Raw genomic sequence first — 22,822 nt, 5'->3', positions numbered from 1 at the left:
GCCCAGGGTGAATATAGTCCTGACACAAAGCCTGGCAGACGGGTGTGTGTGTGTGTGTGTGTGTGTGTGTGTAGGAGGAGACAACTAAATATAAAAATATACATGTGGCCAGATATGGTGGCAGGTGCCTTTAATCCCAGCACTGGGGAGGCAGAGGCAGGAGGATCTCTGTGAGTTCCAGGCCTGCCAGGACTACATAATAAGGCCCTGTCCCCAGGGTCTTACTGTTTGCTCCTTGAGATGTGATAGGAATACATTTTGATAAAGCCACAGTAAGTAGGAATATAACGCCTCTGCTTTAGGCAAGAAATGCACTTTGTATCTTATTTTTCTTTAAACAGGGCTGGCAGGATGGCTCAGTGGGTGAGCGCTTTGGTGGATAAATGTGACAACCTGAGTTCAGAACCTCAGCAGGCAATTTTAAAAAGAAGTGCCAGGGCCGTAGGGAGGGTCTGACAGGCTTGCCAGCCACAACCCTGTCTCCAGGTGAGAGAGCCCACCCCAGAGGAGTGAGGCAGAGAGTGACAGTGGCTGTACCCGACACACATGGGTGCGCACACCACAGTCACACACAACACAGTCACACACACCACAGTCACACACCACAGTCACACACACACACACACCACAGTCACACACCACAGTCACACACACACACACACACACACCACAGTCACATACACACACCACAGTCACATACACACACCACAGTCACACACACACACACACACACACACACACCACAGTCATACACACCATAGTCACACACACACCACAGACACACACACACACCACAGACACACACACACACCACAGTCACACACAACACAGTCACACACAACACAGTCACAGGCCACAGTCACACACACACACACACACACACACACACACCACAGTCACACACACACAGTCACACACACACACACACCACAGTCACACACAACACAGTCACACACAACACAGTCACAGGCCACAGTCACACACACACACACACACACACCACAGTCACACACACCACAGTCACACACAACACAGTCACACACAACACAGTCACACACAACACAGTCACAGGCCACAGTCACACACACACACACACACACACACACACACCACAGTCACACACACACAGTCACACACACACACACACCACAGTCACACACAACACAGTCACACACAACACAGTCACAGGCCACAGTCACACACACACACCACAGTCACACACACACAGTCACACACACACACACACCACAGTCACACACAACACAGTCACACACAACACAGTCACAGGCCACAGTCACACACACACACACACACACACACACCACAGTCACACACACCACAGTCACACACAACACAGTCACACACAACACAGTCACACACAACACAGTCACAGGCCACAGTCACACACACACACACACACACACACACACACACACCACAGTCACACACACACAGTCACACACACACACACACCACAGTCACACACAACACAGTCACACACAACACAGTCACAGGCCACAGTCACACACACACACACACACACACACACCACAGTCACACACACCACAGTCACAGGCCACAGTCACACACACACACACACATACACACACCACAGTCACACACACACACCACAGTCACACACACACACCACAGTCACACACACACCACAGTCACACACAGACTATATTTATTTTACATTCATTACTTCGTGTGTGCAGTGTGAACGCAGAGGTCAGAGGACAGCCTTCAGGAGTTGGTCCCCTCCTGCCGCTTTGTGGGTCCCCAGTGTAAACTCTGGTTATAGGGCTCAGCTGCCGGAACTGTACCCGAGGAGTCTTCATAGGTTATGTGACTGCGCGTGTCCGTCGTTTATTATTTAGTATGTGTGGGTTGTATAACTGAACCCTCTCTCTGTTTATTTCTGCCTGTCCGAAAACGTGATCTTTAGGCCTCGCTGAGACAGATGTGCCTCTACCACGCCCAGCGCAGAGATTGCTTTTACTTTGTGTACACGCTGCTGTCTGTCTGTGGAGGCCACAGGAGGGTGTCAGAGTCTCCGGAGCTGGAGTTATGGGTGCCTGTGGGGCGCCCGATGTGGGCACTGGGAACCAACCCTGGGTCGCCGTGAGGGCAGCAGGAGCTCCTGGCCGGTAAACCGTCTCTCCGGCCGCATCCCCGTGGGACCCGTGAGTCACTTGCACAGTGACTGCAGCCAGTGAAATAATGTCCTGCAAGAGGCTTGCTTCACAGCCCTGCTGACGCACACTTTCCCTTCTCTCCTCACAGACTTGAGGCAATCTACTTAATTGTCCCAGGAAATGAAGGGTCCGGGTGGGGCGGGTGTCATTTTATCCATTAGCAACATGGCTCTCCTCTGGCTCTTTCAGCTACGATAACATGGTGGCGGTCACTTCTGTTCCGCAAAGCAAACCCCGCACTGCAGCGACAGTGTGTTGGACACTGGGTTACTAGGCTGCGTAGCTGTCAGGGCCTGGAGAGCCTGAAGAGCCTGGAGAGGACGCGAGGAGAGGGCAGGGGTGAACACTCTCTCCAGATGCCACCGACTGCGGTACAGATGGAGAAACCTTATTCCACTTGCTGTGGTCAAGCTGAACTATAGGGTGCTTGTCTGGACGCCCCCAGTTGGGGCCTGGAGGTTTCTTAGTAGGAGGGTGCTTGCCTGGCCTTGAGTCACAGGGAGGGTGGGGGTAGGCCTGGCCCCTATGGGGCTTCCTGGCGTGGCCTGGCTCCACCCTAGGGCTCAGCTGGCTTCCGTGCTCCGCGTTTCAGAAAGGCGACCCGACTGCTCGGAGCCCTCTCTTTCCGTGATGGGGCACATGCTACCCTGCACGCTCACGAATGGTCTGGACTCTGAGTGCATCTGAATCTGGTGAAAACCTCCTCCTTCGCTGGACACTACAGGGATCTGCTGGAGGCCTGGGTGACGCCTAGGCAAGGGAGGACGTCCTCGCTTGGCTTCTCGTAGCCACATTTCTAGAACCATGTCTGGACGAGTGAGAGAAAAGAGGAGCCTTCGCCCTCATTTGACATGGAGTCACCAACATCAAGAACTCTGTGACGAGAAGCGTGTAGGAGCCACCGCCATCACCAGCGCCATCACCTGGGAACGTCATCCGGAAACGGCATGGGCCACCTGGAGCACCCCACCGCCACAGGCGGCCATCCCAGAGCTCAGAGGACAACAGTGCCTCTTTGAGTCTCCGGGTGACACTTAGTCATGGCTCATGTGTGTGTCATAGTTAATATGAATAAGACTTTCCTGGATTAACTCAGATAAAACTAAATTACCCAGCAAGGGCAAGTAATTTTCATTTACAGAAAACTATTAGGGCCATAAAACTCTTCACCCGTGATGCTTGCCAACGCCCGATGGCCCACGCCTGGTGACAGTGTCTTTCATGAGCTCCCACAGCGGGGGACCGGCCTTTCCCTCCTCCACAGTCGGGCTGGCTCCTGCTGCTCTTGTGACATCTTTTTGAACTTACAAGACATCTTTGTTTTCGCCCCACAGCGATCAATGTTGCTTTTCTTTTTGAATGCGTGTGATCATCTATGAAGCCGAGGAATAGAAAAATAACCGGAAGCATGTCTTTATGGAAAGTTGATGCTCCCCGTCTTCTCTCGCAGTCCTGTTGTGGCCCGCACAAGTGCTTCCTGCCAGGCTGGGTTCCGGGAGACAGGCTTCCACAGTCGTGTCCTGCCCGAGAGGGTCCTCTGACTTGGAATGGAGGCGGCCAGCTGTCACGCGTCCCAGAGCTGCAAATGGTGGCTGCCGATGTGGCTCACCCTGGTTGGGCGCTCCCCTGGAATGCAGGAACCCCTGGGTTTGATCACCAGCAGGACCTAAAATAAGCATGGGCGTGCCCGCCCAGAGGACCAGAAGTTTAAGGTCTCATTGGCTGTGGGGAGTTTAGGCTGGCTTGGCGTAGGAGACCCTGTCTCCAAACAGACAAGCCAACAGAACCGCCTGCGCCTGGATGGGTTTGCACGCTGGTTGACATCCTCAGCTACCAGGAAGGGGCCACCATTAGTGCTGGCCACCAGCATCACCTGCTCTTATTCCTACCACTGCGTCCCGATCGTCCTGCCAACAAGGACGGCTTCCAAACCATCTTCCGTCTCTTAAACCTCAACCCACCGCTTTCCTACTCAGCTGCGGCAGAAGGCTCAGCTTCTGATTTTGAGAAGGAACCATCGCCCAGCTGACTTCACACACAGCCAGGAGTTGGCCTACAGATCTTGTACTTCTCTCTCCCTCTCTCCCTCCTTCCTCCTACTCAAGGCCAGGTTCTCCACCTGTGCAGCATCCCAGGATGTCTTTGTCCTCTGAGACCTCCCTCTGTCATGACCTCTTCCTGCTGTGCCTTTGCTGCCTCCTTTGACTCCCAAGCACAGTGCTGACATCCCCGGCTTGGTGTGCCTTTTGTCTGCAGTGGCCACTGCTGTTGGTTTTCCCAGACACCTCCTTTCTTTCTTTTGGAGAGGAACCCTCCTGTGTTTGGTAGGCCACACACTGACAGCTGCAAAGCCACCGTTTCTCAACGGCGGCCACGGCTTTCAGCTCCGGTCTATGGGTCTAACTAGAGTGGTGTTAGCTCTCAGGGTACACCCTTCAGAGAAGCTGCTGGCGCTCGACTCTCCCCTCCCCCCTCCCTACCTCCCTCCCCACCCCTCTCCACCCCTCCCCATCCCTCACCGTCCTCCCCTCCCTTCTCTCCCTGTGTATGAGTGTGGTTGGGTTTCTTCCTCAGTTGCTCTCCACCTTCCATGTCGAGAGTCTCACTTGAGCCCAGAGCTTGCAGATTTGACTAATTTAGCTCTGCAGCCGCCTCGGGATCCTGTCTCTGCCTGCTGCGCACTGGGACTACAGAAGGCCGTCTGTACCCATCCAGCATCTAGGGGGTGCTGAGTTCCAAACTCCAGTCCCCCGGCCTGCCTAGCAAGTGCTTTACCCACTGGGCCTCCTCAGCCCCTTCTCTCCCAGTCCTGTGAGGACTGGTCACGGTGTGAGGGTATGCGCTGACTCTGGCCATGGCGAGAGGCTCATCGTAGCCTTGGGAGCAATGGAGAGACTCCTGGAGGCTGTGGGATGATGTCATGGCTCAGAGTCAACCCATCACGCTGCCTGTGCTGTAGTGTGAGTCTGGAATGTTCCAGAGTCTGGAATGTGTGCTGTAGGCTTCGTTCTGAGGCTGTGGAAGCTCCTGAGGAGGAGGCCAGTCACTGCTGTGTTTGAGAAGCAGATAGGTGTACATGTACCTCAGGATAAATTGTTAAAACTCAGGTGGTGGTGGTGAACACCTCTAATCCAGCACTCTGGAGGCAGAGGCAGGTGCATCTCCCTGAGTCTGAGGCCAGCCTGGTCTACACAGAGAGTTACAGGATAGCTGGGGCTACACAGAGAAACCCTGTCTTAGAAAACAACAAGAGATGCAATTTTTTAAAACATCTTATTTTGTATGGACAGATGTTTTGCCTCCATGTATTTATGTACACTATCCATGTGTCTGGTTCCTCCAGAGGCCAGAAGAGGGGTCCCCTGGAACTGTAGTTACAGCCGTGTGGGTTCTGGGAACTGAACCTGGCTCCTTTGCAAGAGCAATAAGTGCTCTAAACTGCTGAGCCCTACCTCAGCCTCTTGTGTGTGTCTGTGGCTTCTTGGCTGTCATGACGTGAGCAGCCTCACCAGCCATGCATCCCACCTGGCCACAGGCCACCAAACCACAGAGCCAACCATCAGGTTGGAAGCCCTGAAACCATTAACTAAAGCAAACCTTTCATCCTTCGAAGCTGATTGGCTAAGGTGTTTTCTCACAGTGAGGGAACACTGACTGACAAAGCCACATGGGTCTGCCTGTGAACTCTTGTATAAGAAGCAAGCACCCCTCCACCTAGCCAAGTCTCTGTGGGCTACTCTGCGAGAGTGGCCCAGCGAACTGTCTAGAGTGTATGACCGTATGGGATGGCCTCAGGGCCCTCCAAAAACAATCCTTCAAACCAGCAAACACCTCCTGGGATTTTGGATAGCCAAAGCATATATATAAAAACTAAGACAGCACTGCAGGTCTTAATGATGACATCAAAGCAAAATTACAGAACAGTTTAAAACTCACTCTAGTGTCTGAGAGTTTAGCTGAGGGCGGGAGAGAGCTTACCTGGTGATTGTAAGGTCCTGGGGTCCACCCCAACACCAGGAGGTGCACACTGTCCCCCTGAATCCTTCACTCACACCATCTAAGTGGGACCGCTCCCAAGCACTGGCCCTGTTCTTATTTAGCGGCGATGGCCTGGAGGGCAGCTGGCCCTTCATTTCGAAAGGGCAGGTTTAACACACTCTAGATCCCCAAATGCCAGGTACAGCGGAGAAGCCCTTGCTACCTTCCATACCAGACAATCATGCATCTCCTCAAGTGAGCTGAGACGCCAGCTCCCTCCTTCCCCTGCGTGCCCTGCCCCTTTATCTTACACTGTCTGCCTCGTGTGTGGACATACCGTGGACATACGTGGGGCTTAGATGATAACTTTCAGGCGTCATCTCCTCCTACCCTGCAGGACCCAGGCAGGCCTTGAACTCAGGACCTCAGGCTCTGGGCAAGCATGGTAACATGCTGAACCATCTCGCTGACCCAACCCTGGGGAGATTTTTTAATCGACAAGTGCAATTGCACATATGCCTTGTGACAGTTCTCACACATGCACAAAGTAATTAGCATATCCATCCCCTCAGTGACTTTATACTGGGAAACCTTAGTGACCATGCTCAGGCTCCTCCCTTATCAGTGGGTTCAAGACTAGCAGGCCTGGCCTCTCAGGATCCAAGGCCCGCTCTGCCCGCTCTGCCCGCTCTGCCCGCTCTGCCTATTCAGAGAAAGAAGGAAAGCGAAGGCGACAAGAGCCCTCCGTTTAGCGACTCTGCCTCCGCAGCTGTAAAGGGCACCGCTCTGTTTAACAGGCCTTTGAGAAGCCTGGATTTATTCGTCCACTGCCTGCTGAACGGACAGAATGAAGTTGCGAACTGAGAAGAATTACCGCCTCGGCCGCTTTTCCAGGTTCCCGGCGTTTCTGTTTCCTGGCGGCGATGACATTTGTTTACCTTGAAAATGGGAGAAGACACTTTTATGGGTCCTGTCTCCATGGAGCGGGGCAGTCTCTCTCACACAGCTCCGCTCAGCGCCTTCCCGCCGGACCTGGTGAAAGAGGCCCCTCCACGGGAGCCATAACCGAGGGGGTGCGGTGGGGGGCCGCATTTATTTCTGCCCTACTTCGTCTCTAGGACAGGGGTTTCATCTGAATGCAGAAGGGACTGGCCCAGGGGAGCATTTCCGCTGAACGTGCTGTCTGGGTAGGCCTCGGGCCCTTAACTCTTGTTTGTCTTTGCGGGTATGTGTCTATGTGTGCAACTGTGAAATGCATGCGGATCAGATGCTGTCCACCTGGTTTTTTGTTTGTTTGTTTGTTTTTTTTGAGACAGGGTTTCTCATTGGCCTGGGACTCACCAATTAGACTAACTCAGGTCCTCATTCTACACAAAGAATTTATACCAACTCAGCTATCTTCCTATAATCCTCGGTGTCTAATTCCTTGTTTTGAGACAGTTTGTCTGTGTAGCCCTGTTTGGCTTGGAACTTTCTCTGTAGTCCCAGCTGGCCCTGAGCTGGGAGAGATCCACCTGCCTCTGCCTCCCATGCTGGGATTAAAGGTGTGCCACCACGCCTGGACCAATGTCTAGTTCCTAGTCTGTGCATATAATACACTGTCTCCCTGTGGGAAAGGAATGAGTTATGAATGATGGTTGAACATTTCCCCATGTGTGTCTTTATTGCAAGCAACAATGCTTGCCCTTGGAGGACACAGCTTCTGGCTCCCCCCCAAGAAAACCCTGATACCAACATTACACCATCACCAGCTACTCCCCTGCCCCATACCAGAACCCGCAAGCCTCCCCCATCAGCCTCTGCATGGCCAAAGAACAACTATGAGGTCCATGGGAAGGGAGAGTTACAAGGTGTTAATTTTCAAGATTTTGATATATATTTAAAACTTAGGGTAAAACTCAGCTAGTTGGCTGCGTTTTTTTTCTGCTTGTCTTTTTTATTTTTACAAAGATTGTGCTGGTAGCATGTATGGTAGGGTGTGTGGCAGAATGCGTGGTGGGACAATGTTCCTCTCAAAGGCTGAGGGACTCTGGCGTCTAAAACAGACAGTGTCTGGGGACGAGGAACATCTAACGTGTATAAATGCTAAGCCCTGGCTAGCAGCGGTAATATTTCTCTGCATAGGGACAAGCTGCCTACTTTTCAGCTCAAAGTAGACAATTCCTCTCTCTGACACACTCGGCTGCCCCTGGCTGAGCAGCACACCATAATTCTTCTCCTCTGAGGCTTCTTTTAAGGGTTGGAGAAAAAGAGTTAAGGAAGGTTGGAAAGCAAGCCAAATGTCTTTTAACTCATCAGCCTGGGCAATTCCAGAGGAGCATTTCCCCAAAGAAGAAAAGCCACTGGCAGATGGAGTGGCTTTGGGAAACCTGCATGGCAGCAGAATCCCAAACCATTCCAGGATGTGAACAGAAGCGGGGGGGGGGGGGGGGGGGGCGGAAGGGAAGGTGGGTGCAGAAAGAGGGCAGTGAGCATCGACTTTAAATCTGCAGACAGGGTCTGGGTCAGAAGAGTGCTTAGCACATACAAAGGCCTGGGCTGGGGTCCAGTCGGCGCTCTCCTTCCCCCTGTGGGCTCCACTGATTGCACTCAACTCGTGAGGCTCGGGGCCCTTTACTTGAGGCATCTCAGTGTGGATTTTTTTTTCTTTTCTTTTTTGAGACAGTGACTTACTATGTAGCCCTGGCTGGCCTTGAATTCGTGCAGGCCGAGGTGGCCTCAGACTTGGAGTAATCCTCCTGCCTCCGGCACCTAAGTGCTAGAGAGTACAAGTGTGTACCACCACCCCAGCAGCAACAATAACATATTTAAACATCAAGACCTCTCCTTAAATGTTATGAGGTTATATGGTCAGGTGAGGTGGCACACGCCTTTAGTTCCAGTACTAGGAAGACTGCAGGATTTCTGAGTTCTAGGCCAGCCAGGGCCACATAGTGAGAGTCTGTCTCAAAAAAAAGTTATCAGATTGTGGGTGTAAGAGATCATTATTGGCTCAGGACCCCCAAGACCAAGTTCTCAACACAAAGGCCACCTCAGCCTGCCCCAGAGGAACAAAGGGAAGAGATAAGAGACAAAGAAGATGAAGGATGAGGGAGAAGGGGAAGAGAACAAGGGAGCAGGGAAGGGGTATTTGTCCCAGAGGGGGACAAAGGACTGCCTCTGCGTAGAGAGGAGAGAGAGATGGCCCATAGGAAAACGGCAGTTTATAAAGTTAAAGGGGAACACCCCATGCTAGGATCAGGTGTTTAATTTTGATTGGGCCTGTTAATTAGGTGAGCCAAAGGGGGCCTTGGATTGCTGGACCTTGGTGGTCAGCCTCAGGGGGAGGAAGTGGCCACATAAGGAAATAGGCCAGCTTTAGGAATGTAATCTAACGGTTTTATAGAGGCCAAGGGACTGGGTAGAAGGGCAAGGCCTGCCAGAGCCATGTCTGTGAGCTTGCTGGAGGCCCTTCCGTGGGGCCAGTGAGATGGCTCGGCTGGTTAGATGCTTGCCATCAAGCCTGAGGACTTCCGTTGGACTCTGAGTGGTGAAAGGAGAAAGCAGGTTTCTAAGAGTCGTCCTCTGACCTCTACACTCACGCTGTGGAATGTGCTCCCCGGCCCCAGTAAACAGGTATAATTAAAGAGGTATTTTGGGGGACAGGGTCTCACTCTCTATCTAGCCCTGGCTAGCCCAGAATTTGCTATATAGACCAGGCTAGCCTCAGAGTCACAGAGATTCACCTGCTGCCGCCTCCCTGATGTAATTTAAAACATTTAAAAGAGAAACGGCACTCAGTCTCCCAAATCAGGGAAGAATTCAGTTAGGGAATGTTGTGCTTTGAATTCAGCCTCGTTGGCTGCGGTGCCGCCCAGAACACGGTCTCCTTAGCCAGAGAGTTTCTGTGGCGTCGGTAACGTTGGCCAAGAGGCTGGACAGCTGAACCTTTGTTGTTCATTGAGCTACATCAACAGCCCTGCCCCGAAGTCAGTTCTGTAACTTCTACTGAGCTAATAGCATTAGTATTTTTCTGCTTGTTTTTAGACTTTTTAAACACTTTTACTGAATTTTATTTTATGTGCACTGGTGTGAGGGTGTCAGACCTCCTGGAATTGGAGTCACAGACAGTTGTTAGCTGCTGTGTGGGTGCTGGGAAGCCAGTCCTCTGCCAGAGCAATGGATGCGCTTAGCCACCAAGCCATTTCTCCAGCCCCTATTAGTTAAAAAAAGAAAAAAACCACAAACTTTGTTTATTATGCTATGCGTGTGTGTGTGTGTGTGTACATGCAAATGCATGCTGTGGTGCCTCTGTGGCTGTTAGAGAACTTTGTGGGATCAATTCTATCCATTCTCACAGGGGTTGGGGTGGTTGAATGGCCGTCAGGCTTTCACGGCAAGAGCTTTACTTGCAGAGTCAACTTGCCAGCCCCAGATTCAGGGATAATTATGAGCTAAGAAACAGGGATGTCTGACCTACAGGTAGGATCAGAAGTCTTCACACATGAGCGCACACACCCTCAGGAAATGCTAGCAATCTAGCATGTTCTGAGAGTGCGGGTGTGAGCTCTTAAGATCAAAGTGGCACCAGACTTGCACCAAAGTGAACGGTGCAAGTAAACGGGGCTTTCAGGGTACTCAAGCTACCTCTACGTTCCTGCAAGTCAGTTTAGGCAACTGTTACCACGGTTAGCATACACCAGCATGTCACCTGAAGCTAGGAGTACACCATTGGTGACAGGAGCGAGAAAAGCTGAAGGTTTCCTCCCTGTCAGCTTTGGTGACAGGAAAACTAGATGACATAAAATAACAAGACTGAATCCTACTTCCATCTAGAGCTTCATACTCTGCTATGTTTCCAGAGCCACCATGACACATGATCCAAGAAAAAGATGGTGTTCTGGCTAGTCTTATGTCAACTTGACATACAAACTGGAGTTTTCTCAGCGAAAATGCCTCCATAAGATCCTGCTGTAAGGCAGCATCTTAAGTTAGTGACTAACGGGGGAGGGCCCAGCCCATCGTGGGTCGTCCCATCCCTGGGCTGGTAGTCCTGGGTTCTGTAAGAAAGCAGGCTGAGGAAGCCATGGGGAGAGAGCCAGTAAGCAGCACCCTTCATGGCCTCTGCCTCAGCTCCTGCCTCCAGGTCCCTGCCCTGACTGAGTTCCTGTCCTGACTTCCTTTGGTGATGACCAGCAATGTGGAAGTGTAAGTTCAATAAACCCTTTCCTCCCCAAAACTTGTGTTTTGGTCATGGTGCTTCATCACAGCCATGGTAACCCTAACTAAGACAGATGGACAGGTGGACTTCTACCAAAAGAACGGAACCCAAGCTTGCCGTGGGAGGGACTGCTGTGGTCCCGTGGAAACTTCCAGCCTGGACTGAGAGCCTGAAGGAATCTTGTGAAACCCTGGCTTTAATCTCCTCATTTTCTAAATGAGAAAGCCAGGTCGACAGAGGGAAGTGACTCACCCAGCAACCCGGAGGCAGCCTGGCATGCTCGGAATGGGGTTCTAAGGCTTTCATTTCTCCGGAACCCCAGGAAAGTCACTTCAAGCATGCTGGGGAAGGGCCAGATTTTTGCAGAGAGCATGCATCCTCCCAACAAAGTGGCAAGGTAAGGAGCGTGCCTGGCCTGGTGGGAATGCTGACACCAGCCCTTCCTTCCGGGCTTGGTGGCCTTGGTGGCTTTGTGCCGTCCTGTGAATGGTCCATTCGGAGGCATTGGTGGTTAAGGGGGCTTCCATCTCAGATGAACCCATTCTTTAAAGAGAGATGAAATCCCTGCTGCTGGCACCCCACAGAGCCAGCAGAGTCGGCGTGTGGTAGACGCCCAATGGGTGAGCACAGGCGGAAGCCACGGAACTTGAATCTAGGGCAGACTCTAGATGTTGGCCCCCCGGAACGCTCCACGGGAAGGTGACTGCACATTCTCTATTTGTGTAAGGTTTGTGTAGCTCCCCAAAGCTGCCCGAGGTGGACAGCTGTAACACAAATCCCAACAGGAGAACAGGCTGCGTGGTACTGGCTTTCAGCCCGGTGGAGGCAACTGCTCCAGTGAGGACATTCCCTCAGTAGGTTGTGATGTCCAGAGGCTCCGAAAACAGAGCAAGAATTTGAAGTAAATCTGTAAATATTTCTCTATTTTTGTATAAGTGTAGGATGCCATATACATGGAGAGTCTCTTGCTCTCCCTCCCTCCCTCCCTCCCTCCATCCGTGTGTGTGTGTGTGTGTGTGTGTGTGTGTGTGTGTGTGCGCGTGCGTGCGTGCGCGCGCGCTCGCACTTGGGGTGGAACCCAGGGCCTTGAACTTGCTAGGTGAGTGGCAAACCATTAAGTAATAAGTCCAGCCCACTAAATGCTTTCTTCTTCCTCCTCTTCTTCTTCCTCTTCTCTTCTTCTTCTTTCTCTTCTTCTTCCTCTTCTCTTCTTCTTCTTGGTGACAGGATCTCATAGTCTAGCCCAGGCTGGCCTTGAGTGTCCTCCTGCCTCAGCTGCCTCAGTGTTGGTATCCCAGGCTACCACATGCATTTTAAACTCTAGGATATCAAGAATCATTAAAGTGATCAAGGGCCAGCGAGATGCCCATAGAATAAAGGTGCTTTTGTCAAGCCTGGACTTGAATTTGGTCTGTGTAGCAGAGGGAGAGAACGGAGTTCTGCAAGGTCTCCTCTGACCATCTCACACACACACACACACACACACACACACACACACACACACACACACACGTATGCTCTATGCATGCATACACACACACAAACACACACAATTTAAATGAATGGCCGGTGTTGTGAATAGAGGAAAAGGTTGATGTTTCTTTGCTGTAGCTGAAAGAGGACAGCTCAGGCAGGGGTGGGGTGGGGGGTGGGGATTCTCGTTCATTAGGTAAATATCAAGCCTTGCTTGGTCCAGGTGTGAGTGAGGTGAGAGTGCTTGGAGCCACTAGGGGCTCACTTGTCCTGTGCTCGTGCAGTTCGCTGGATGTTAGCGTTGGTATGAATTTGCTTACCAAATTTTGGTAGAACCAGTTGGGAAGGGTTTCATGCAGGCTTGGAAGGACACATTTAAGACCTGATGGGGCCCTGGACCAGTGAGAGGGCTGGTGTCAGAGAGGTGCTGACATTCTCAGTACCCAGTACTGGTGGCAGGGAAACCCCAACAGCAAGGGGGGGGGGGGGGGCGGGAGGGTTAAAACAGCAGAAATGCAAGCAAATTAACTGCAAAGCCAAGTTCGTATCCTAGAATGACAATTCACAGTTGGTGGACATCAGCTTTCAGAATTGGAAGTGTGGGAGAAGACCCTGAAATGAGCGAGGCAATGAAGATTCCCAGTAAGCTTAAGGCCATCACCTGCTGCGTAGTGTGATGCCAGCAGGAATCCATGAGGTCCTGTCTTATAGAATTAGTTGGGTAGTTAAATAGAGATTCAGGTAAGTCCGCACGAGGTGTGTGATGGGTGATGCTAGAGGCTGTGCAAATCACACTGGGAGGCTGGTTTGACCTAACCTGTGCCCACGGTTCAGACATCCTTTCCTGGGACCACTTCCCAGAGGCGGGACAGGCTGAACCCAGAGGTGGGACATGCTGTGTGACTTTGCGAACTAGTCAGTGTGCAGCTGTGAATTAAAAGCAGAGAGTGGCACAATCAGAAGGAGGCTGGCTAGAGGCAGCCTGGCCGGCATTCCTCTAACACCCTCATTTCATAAGAAATGAGTAAGGAAGCAGGGCAAGGTGGCACACTCTGTAATCCCAGCACTTGGGAGACAGAGGCAGATGGATCTCTGAGTTTGAGGCCAGCCTGGTCTACAAAGTGAGTCTAGAACAGCAAGAGCTATACAGAGAAACCTTGTCTGAAAAACAAAAAACAAAAAACAAAACAAAAAAAAAAAGGAAGGAAAGAAGGAAGAAATTAGTGAAGTAACCTCTTTGCAATCAGCACCCCATCTCCAATTATTTCAGTTTCGCTGTCTAGAGCCTGACGAATCACCCTGCACACTTGCTGACCACAGAAACATGACCTGAGGTAAGCAGAAGGCACGGGCAGAGAAACGCACCCTGGGTTCCCGGGACTGCAGCAGCTTTCTCTTTCATAACTGCTTCCAGCAAACAGCTCACATTCTCTCTCCAGAAGTCAGGCATGCAGGCACCAGGTGAGTTATTTGCATGCTCTGCCTGTATTCCCAGAAGAAGGGACATAGGACAGAACACTCTGTCAAATAAACAATCGCCCAAGGTCTCAGGCAAGAGAAACTGGGACAGGAAGCAGACTGTGGACTCTGCCCCAGGTAACTACCTGATAAAGGCACTGCGGACAATGAGTTCCTGCCTTCCACGTGATGTTTATGCCCAGGCAAGCTGTGTTTGAGAGCCTTTCTCTGTGGGACGTTGACCTTTGTACACAAAACATGGCCCTGATTTCCTAGATGAGCTAATTAATTTTATGGGCACAACGTTGTGCTGGGAACAACAGAAATTGTTGATTTTTGCAATTGTTGGAAAAGTGATTCAGCAGCTGGTGACAGCGTTCAGGCTCTAGGTAACTTCCCATCAGAAACTGAGTCACACCAGGAATGGTGGCCTGAGGAAGATGAAGGCCTCGAGATTTAGCCCAAGCTAACTCAGCTGCTCCTGATGTGGGAGGGGAGGCAAGTCCTGCTGCCGGATGATGGGCAGCATTACTTTTCTTTCTTTCTTTCTTTCTTTCTTTCTTTCTTTCTTTCTTTCTTTCTTTCTTTCTTCCTTCCTTCCTTCCTTCCTTCCTTCCTTCCTTTCTTTCTTTCTTTCTTTCTCTCCTTCTTTCTTTCTTTCTTTCTTTCTTTCTTTCTTTCTTTCTTTCTCTTTCTTTCTTTCTTTCTTTCTTTCTTTCTTTCTTTCTTTCCCTTCCTTCCTCCCTCCCTCCCTTCCTTCCTTTTTTTCTCCTTCCCCTTCCTTCCTTCCTTCCTTCCTTCCTTCCTTCCTTCCTTCCTCCTTCCTCTTCCTTCCTTCCTTCCTCCTTCCTCTTCCTTCCTTCCTTCCTCCTTCCTCTTCCTTCCTTCCTTCCTCCTTCCTCTTCCTTCCAGCCTTCCTTCCTTCCTTCCTCCTTCCCCTTCCTTCCTTCCTTCCTTCCTTCCTTCCTTCCTTCCTTCCTTCCTTCCTTCCTTCCTTTCTTTTTCTAAGGATGCCAAGGACTTCATTTCCAGGGTGATGGTTTAACGAAGCCCCCACTTCTGTCACTTACTGTGCTGTACCAAAGTATCGACCAAATGTTTGGGGAGGACTACTCGTTCCCAGTGAACTGGGTCAGCCCATCTGCAGTGTTGGAAACCCAGGCTGGACCTGGCCCTTTCCCTGATCTGATAGATCTGGGAAGATCTGATAGCCCTTCCCTCTACTTTATCATTTTTCTTTTAAAGGGAGGAAGTTTTCATTTGGGCTCATGGTTTAAAGAGACACAGTCCCTTGCGGTGGGAAGTCATGGTAGCTTGTGGCTCTTTCCCTGGTGAGCTGGTAGAACAGAAGTGGAAAGCTTGCAGTGGCACCTAGGTTCTTGTGGGCAATCTCACCCCCGCGGCTGGGATATGGCTCGGTTTACAGAGCGCTCGCCTGGTGTGGTACAAATGCCTGGCTCCACCCTAGGCACAGTGTAAATGGCGTGAATCTGTAATCCCAGCGCCTGGGAGGCAAAAGCAGGAAATCCGAGCTCCGGGTCAGCTTAGGCTATGTGAGACTTTGTTTCAACAAACAAACAAACCCGACACCTATGCTCACCTTGCTGACTTTTATGTATTTATGGCTGTGAGCCTACCTTTAGCAGCTGAGCCATCTCTCCAGCCCCCCACTGGCTTTTTATAACTGGGTCTTTACACAAGTGCGTGTGGGGACTACCACTCAAGATCTGTCCCCTTTGTCTGGACCCTCCTTTGCTTCATGCATGCATGATCTGCATCCTTGAAAGACCTGGCTTCCTTATGCTGTTGTTTTCATTGTGTTTTGACACCTCTCCCTTTGCGGACTTTTCTAGAGGATTATGGAAGAAATACCTTTTGGAGCTAGGGATTTGGCACAGGGGCAGATTGCTCTGGGTTTGGTCCCCTGCACCAGGGAAAACCAAAGGAGCCTCCATATTCTTGTGGGTATGCTACCTACCTCATACATATTCATCAGGAGCCTTTAGCAGCCACAACCCAGAACACACTGCTCTGTATACTTCTGCTCTGGAACAGCCTGCTCTGATCTCTCTTTGGAGTTTGCTGGACAAACTCTACTTAAATTATGTCTCATGGCCGAATTCTTTCCTTCAAGAAGGTAGGAACAGGAGGGATGGCTCAGTGGGTACAGTAATTTGCTGAGCTAAGGACCAGAGTTTGGATTTTCATCACCCACATAGATGCTAGTGGGCATATTGGCTCACCAATAATCCCACTGCTTAGAAGGTGAAGATGGGCTCCCTGAATCAAAGCGGCTAATTCGATTATTTCTATCTACAGGCTGCATGTTCAAATATGAGACCTTGCCTCGATGAATGCAGTGGAGAACGATAGAGGACTCCTGACATCAGTGTTGGCTGCCACAGGCACACACCTGTCCATGCCCACATGTATGTGGACACTGTACTGAGACTGCCTGTGCCTCTCTGTGTGCTCTCCTGAGCTAAGAGAGTTCTTGTCTTGAATGTGTGATGCCTCAGCATCTAACCCTGAGTGCACAGGCCTCAGGTTAGACCTGAGAGCGGAGATTAAAAGCTGGCTGAGGCACCTCGAGCATCCTTCTCGTGAGGGTACAGCTCCTGGGTGTCTGTTTCTCATCTATTCTCCTCATAGATTACTGTTAGAATCCAGACCAAACTGCCTCTCAGCCCACATCCAGCTGTAGGAGCGGAGGAAACTGGCAAGCCCCTACCCACAGCTTGTCTGGGACTCTTCAAGCTCCTAATGGAATCCCCAGGTACCTGGGGCAGTGAGAATGGGGCAGCCAGACTCTAGAGAGCTATTGGTGGCGACACATTGCCCACCGTGTAACAGGTTCATCTCACAGTATCCCTCCTCACTTCTTCCACAACCACGCAGGCCCATGTTCCCACCCCAAGTCCTCTTCCTTTCCCTGCTGCCCAGGACTCAGAGACAGCTTTGAGTACATGACCCCCCTTCCTCTGGGACCTGTAAGAACGGACCCCTACCTGCCTCATAGGCAGGACTCTCCTCGGAGGCCCTGCCATGCTGCTGTCTGTCTGTCTGTCAGTGGCATTAATAACTCTTCTACTAAATCTTGTGACCCCAAAATCAATCTGCTTCAGTATCCTCCTTGAACCCCAAACCCTTTAATTTCATACGCCATTCTCTTCCTTCTGGGGAAAGAAGGACAAAGAAAGTTATGATGTTGTCCACAAGAGAACTGGAGGGAAGGAAGCTTCAAGCTAGCACCTCAGTGAGAGCTTGCTGGCCCTGAGGAGGCTCAGCGGTAAAGCAAATGCTTCTCATGTGGGAGTCCTGGCCACGCCAAACCGCTATAAACAAAGCCAAAGCTGTTTTTAGTGTTTCTACATATGGGTCACAGCCTGGGCCTAATTTAAGAATATGGATAGAATTTTCTCAAGCAGGGGCTCTTTGGGTGACCCAAGAGGATGGGGCCCACTTCAAGCTTGTCTACAGAGCAAGTGCCAGGCCAGCCAGGCTATGGTACAGTCTTTGTAGACCCTGTCTCAAAAAAACCAAACACTTATTCATATAAAATCTCAGTCTAGACTCTACGATTTGTCTGAAGGAAAGCACCTAATCATTAACTTTTATTGTGGCCATATCAGGCTTTATTAGCAGATAAAGCAATGATTTGCTGACTCCCCATTTGCTCTTAGCCATTGGCAAGGTGGAAGTGCTGGCCTCCAGATTTCCCCATTGCTTTCCTGTTGTGACGCCCTGAGGAAGGCCATAAAATTGATATCCCCTCCCAGATGACTCTCACAGTTGGAAACAAACTAGTCAGCTCACAGGACAATCAGAGCTACTGTTGTACCGTTGGGCAGAAGGAAGATATTCCAAAGAGAACACTCGTCCTTCCCCTCAGCTGCCAGACTATTGAATCAGGACCTCAAGAAACCAAAATTTCCCCAGGGCATGCTGGGAGAAGAAAATGCTGATACCCGGTGCCAGCCTGGAAAGGATCCTGGGTTCCCGAGAGAGGTTTAACAGAACACCTCACAGCAGAGGCGGGCTCCAGTGGTGAGGGACAGGCCACAGCTTGCCCACGGCGCCTTGGTCATACACACCTCTTGCCCTCAAGTCTCATCCCATAAGAGACAGACTTGGTGGGGGATGGTCACTGGGCACTGTTGTTCCTCTGCCCACTGGGGCCACATTGAAGCAGCCTCCTTTCGATTCTCACTATTGTTTGTTAAATTGGCTTGTTGAAGATGGGAGGTTAGGCCTGCCTAGCTTTGGGGGCTGCTGGGACCTAGGCTCTGCCCCTCCGGATGCAGGCAACCCTGTGTTCCCCTGTGAAGGCTCAGCTGGCGTTCCCATAAAACCCGTGTCCCTGAGTCTCCTGTCTTTACCTTATGTTTGTGGTTTGGTGGCAATGACAGCCACCAGGGTGAATGTCTCATTTTCTCAGGTTTTGTTAGGGTTGATTTGCTCTAATGGACAGGGCTCCGTAACCATAAGACTGTCCCAAGGACACTGGGGGCATCTCTTTATTTTTTAATTTAATCTAATTTTGGGATTTTGAGATAGGGTTCCTCTGTGTAGCCGTGGCTGTCCTGGACTTGCTTTGTAGTCCAGGCTGGCCTTGAGCTCAGTGATCCACCTGCCTCTGCTTGTCTGAGTGCTAGGACTAAAGGCGTGCACCGCCACTGCCAATTGTGCAGTGAGAGGGGCCTCAGGTGTTTCATTGCCAGGATCCTACCGGGCTGCTGTGCCATCTTTACTTTTCTGTGGTCAGAGACTGACCTGTGCAGCTGCTCTGGCGCTGCCTCAGTCTGATGGCTGACATGCACACTGTGAAGAGTCACAGGACCAGATGAGGCTGCCGAAAATAGTTTTTAAAAGTGGAAGCTTATGTTTTCAGCTCTTTGTTGAAATATAATTCATATTTCATATAGTTTGCTCATTTGCACAGAATTCCTTTTTTTAAAATTAAGTGTTTTCTTTTTCTTTTAGATTTATTTATTTTATTATGTAGACAATGCTCTGCTTGCATGTTACCCTGCAGGCCAGAAGAGGGCGCCAGATCTCATTACAGATTGTTGTGAGTCACCATGTGGGTGCTGGGAATGGAACTCAGGACCTCTGGAAGAACAAGCAGTGCTCTTAACCTCTGAGCCAGCTCTCCAGCCCTCAGAATTCCTTTTTTTGTTAGTTTTGTTTTCTGTGTGAGTGTTTTGCCTGCATGTATGTATGTGTATATATGTGTGCATGACTGATGCCCATAGAGGTCAGAAGAGTGTGTCAGATCCAGGAACTGGAGTAATAGATGGTTATAATCTATCGTGTGGGCTCTGAGAACTAAACCTGGGTCCTCTGCAAGAGCAGCCAGTGCTCTTGACCACTGAGCTACCTCTCCAGCCCCACAATTATTATTATTATTATTATTATTATTATTATTATTATTATTATTATTATATGTGGTCCTGGGGCTCAAACTCAGACCATCAGGTTTGGCAGCAAGTGCTTTTACCCATGAGCCATCACAGTAGCCCCAAGCGCACAGTTTCACTGTTCTCCTTCCTGCTCACTGAGTGGCCATTACTACAACCATTTTCCAATCATTGAAAGAGAAACATCTGCCTTCAGCCGTCTCCCTGCACAGCACCCATCTTCCCTAGCCCCAGGACCTGCACATGCTCCAGTGTACGGCCACACCCTCTGCCTGCATTATTCATAAAGTGGTTTAAACCTCACATGTTGAAGGCGGGCCTAGGGGCACCTGCCTGTAGTCCTAAACACCTGGGTGGTGGACACAGGGAGATCACAGGTTCAAGGCCAGTCTGGGTCATATAGCAAGACTGCCTCAAAGAGAATGAAAGTATGTGTTGAAGAACTGAAGGTGGCTGCATGCCATCTTCATGGATAGAAGTGTTCAAGATCTCATGGCTTACCTCCATGTTGACTGGTGAAGTCAGTGCAAAACCAGGCAAAAACAACAAAGCAGTCATGCTCAACCTGTGGGTCGTGACCCCACTGGAAGTTGCATATCAGATATTTGCACTGCAATACATAACAGTAGAAAAATTACAGTTATGAAATAGCAACTAACGTGATTTTATAGTTGGGGTCACCACAGCATGAGGAACTGTATTAAAGGGTGGAGGCATTAGGAAGGGTGAGGACCGCTCATTAAGACACTGATGAGTTTATCCTGAAGTTCAGAGGGAAGAGGAAACAGCCCAAGCTGGTTACAACCATGCTGACAGCAACACAGGAGGTCGAGAAGCTTAGCCTTCTGGACCTGGGGGCTTGTACATTTCTCAGAAATGAAGACTTGGTGTTGGATCTGCCTTTCCTCTGCACCAGTTGTAACCTTTGCAGACCTTGGACCTCACTGGTTATCTGGAGAGCGCTGTCTCCTGCCCCTGCCTGTCTTTTGGGTGCCTGGTACCTGAGGCTCCTCCCTACTTCAATGGTACCCTGGCTCCTGGACTTGGCTCCCTGGTATCTTGTTCTTTCCTCCTCTGAGCAACTTTCCATTTGCTGACTCTGTGGGTCCTGAACACACCTGTCTCTCTGCTTTCCAGCCCTCATCTTGACTTTTTAGGTTCCATGGTCAGCCATAGCCCATAGCACGTATGATTTCCCTTCCCTGTGTATCATCTGCTCCACAATGAGACAGTTCTGTGTGTGTGTGTTCACGTATACATGTGGAGGCCTGACGTCGACACATCTATCATTTCTCAGAAGCCTTCTGGGTTGTGTTTTGAGAAAGTATCTCCCGGGGACTCAGGGCTCATTAATTAGGGTAGGCTTCTGCCCTGCCTGGCTTTTTTTTTGTGGGTGCCGGGACTTTGTGCTCACCCGGGAAGCACTTTCCCCGCTGTGCACATGTTTCTTGTTGAAGCTCTACATGGTGCACAGGATGGATGTCCCCTGTTAGAGCTCCTCAGCCTGGCATAGAGGATAAGCCTCTGCCCTCCCGAGCAGACTGGCTCCATCAGGGAGAGGTGGGCGCCTTGCCTCAGGGGGCTTCCTGATAAGGGGTACCTTTGAATACTTTCCTCTCTCAAGCTTGAGCTCTCTTGTTCTTTGGCCTTTCGCTATGGGATGAAACAATAAGAAAGCCCTCAAGAGAAGCTGGACCCTCAAGCCTCAGCCTTCCCAGCCTCCAGAATGACAAAAGAGAAATCCCAGCTGTGCACCAAGGCTTAACTATGCCATTTGAACCCTACAAAATATACCCCAACTTGGCTTCCCAAGCCCTCAGGCCAAAGTCTCATAGCACACGGTGGCCCACTCTCCACTCTGTCCACTTTAGCCCTGGGCTCTGAGTGTGCCATGTCCTCTGGCCAGTTCAGTGTCTCCCACCCTACAGGATACCCTCCTTCTCTCCTCCACAGCCATTACCATGGCTCCCTCCGACAGGGATGAGCTGTTCTTAGAAGTGTGACTTGTCCCCACAAAATGTTGTCCGTCAAGATGACCTACCTTCCCAGAAGGTGTGGCACCAGCTCAGCCTCCAGACCCTGCTCCTCCTTGGAATCTGACCCTTGAGTGCTGTGGCAATAGAGTTATGATGGCACAAATGTCAGGGCGCATTTATTTCAAAGGTGGTGCCCTGGAGCTGCTGGTTTTCATTAGCCCACCCTGCCCCCTCCCTCTGTCTGCTCTGGGCTATGCCTTCCATTCTGGAAGCTTTCAGCCACCTGCTAATTCGCTCTGCTTTCTGGACCTCACACTCAAAGCCTCCTGACCAGCTTTGCCCACCACGCGTGTCCGTGTCTCGGTCTAGCGTCCGGCTTTGCCAATACCCAGCTCAGGTCTGCACACAGAGGAACTCTGTGATGCCTTGAAGAACTGGCAAAGGTTAACAAGGGATCCTGTGGTCTCTTAAGAGAGGGGCGGGACCTGAGCAAGAGGCGCTGCTATCGTGCAAACGCTCTCGGTTTTGTTTTGCTTCTTTTGGCACAGGCTGGGGCTTTTCAGAAGGACGAGTGAGCTGTGTGTCTGTCCTTACTCAGTGTTCAGGCCTGTCTTTCTCCTTGTGGAAGGTTCTGCCAGCCAGGAGCACCAGGAAGCCCTATAGGTTAAAACACGTTTTTCCTCTGGGAGGTGGAACTGGGAAGTGCCTATTTGCTTTGGAGCTTTTGAGTAATCTTCAAAGCCTGGAGACCTTGCGCTCTGATGCGTGCCCAGTGGACCTATTACCCTCCCTCAACACTGGTCCCTTGATGTGGCCAGTGGCTCAAGGGAGAGCATGGAAGTGACGGCTCCAGTGGCCCATAGCATGGCCTAGTAGTGACAGCCTACCTGGACACAAGAGCGACCTCAGTGCTCCCAAAGATCCATGCGGCAAAGGCTGGGACCCCAGTGTGCTAGGGCGACTGTGCTGGCATCAGGTGCTCTGACCATGGGCTGAAATTTCCAGAACCATGAACTAGAGCAATCCTTTTCTGTTTAGAAGTCGGCTGTCTGAGGTAAGACATCTCACCAGGCAGGGGTTCTTGCTTCCAAGCCCGACAGCTGGGCTTCAAGCCCTAGA

At 50.9% G+C, this 22,822-nt stretch overlaps 1 protein-coding gene across 24 annotated transcripts in view; it reads right to left on the bottom strand.

Annotated features, from left to right (window-relative positions):
* Nucleotides 1–1,422: 1,422 nt before the first annotated feature.
* LOC132652934 (uncharacterized) overlaps nt 1,423–22,822 on the bottom strand; it is a 33,014-nt gene continuing 11,614 nt past the window's right edge. For 12 of the 24 annotated variants that reach the window (XR_009590457.1, XR_009590458.1, XR_009590463.1 and 9 more), the window contains 3 exons: nt 21,769–21,837; nt 20,229–20,337; nt 14,215–14,332 (listed from right to left, as the gene is read on the bottom strand). Coding sequence is in view for 1 of the 24 variants with exons in the window: in XM_060379021.1 (XP_060235004.1) it covers nt 3,572–3,864; nt 20,229–20,337 (402 nt within the window). In the remaining 23 variants the exon portion in view is untranslated. Of the gene's footprint in view, nt 3,865–7,050; nt 7,115–12,382; nt 14,011–14,214; nt 14,333–15,174; nt 17,484–19,278; nt 19,420–20,228; nt 20,338–21,768; nt 21,838–22,590; nt 22,818–22,822 lie in introns of those variants that run through there. The other 12 variants (XR_009590464.1, XM_060379021.1, XR_009590444.1 and 9 more) reach the window with 11 other exon arrangements.

The sequence above is a fragment of the Meriones unguiculatus genome, chromosome 3 (assembly GCF_030254825.1).
Source record: "Meriones unguiculatus strain TT.TT164.6M chromosome 3, Bangor_MerUng_6.1, whole genome shotgun sequence".
Classification (NCBI taxonomy): Eukaryota; Metazoa; Chordata; class Mammalia; order Rodentia; family Muridae; genus Meriones; species Meriones unguiculatus.
The sequence above is the reverse complement of the archived record's forward strand: the minus strand, read 5'-3'. Positions and strand labels throughout refer to the sequence as shown.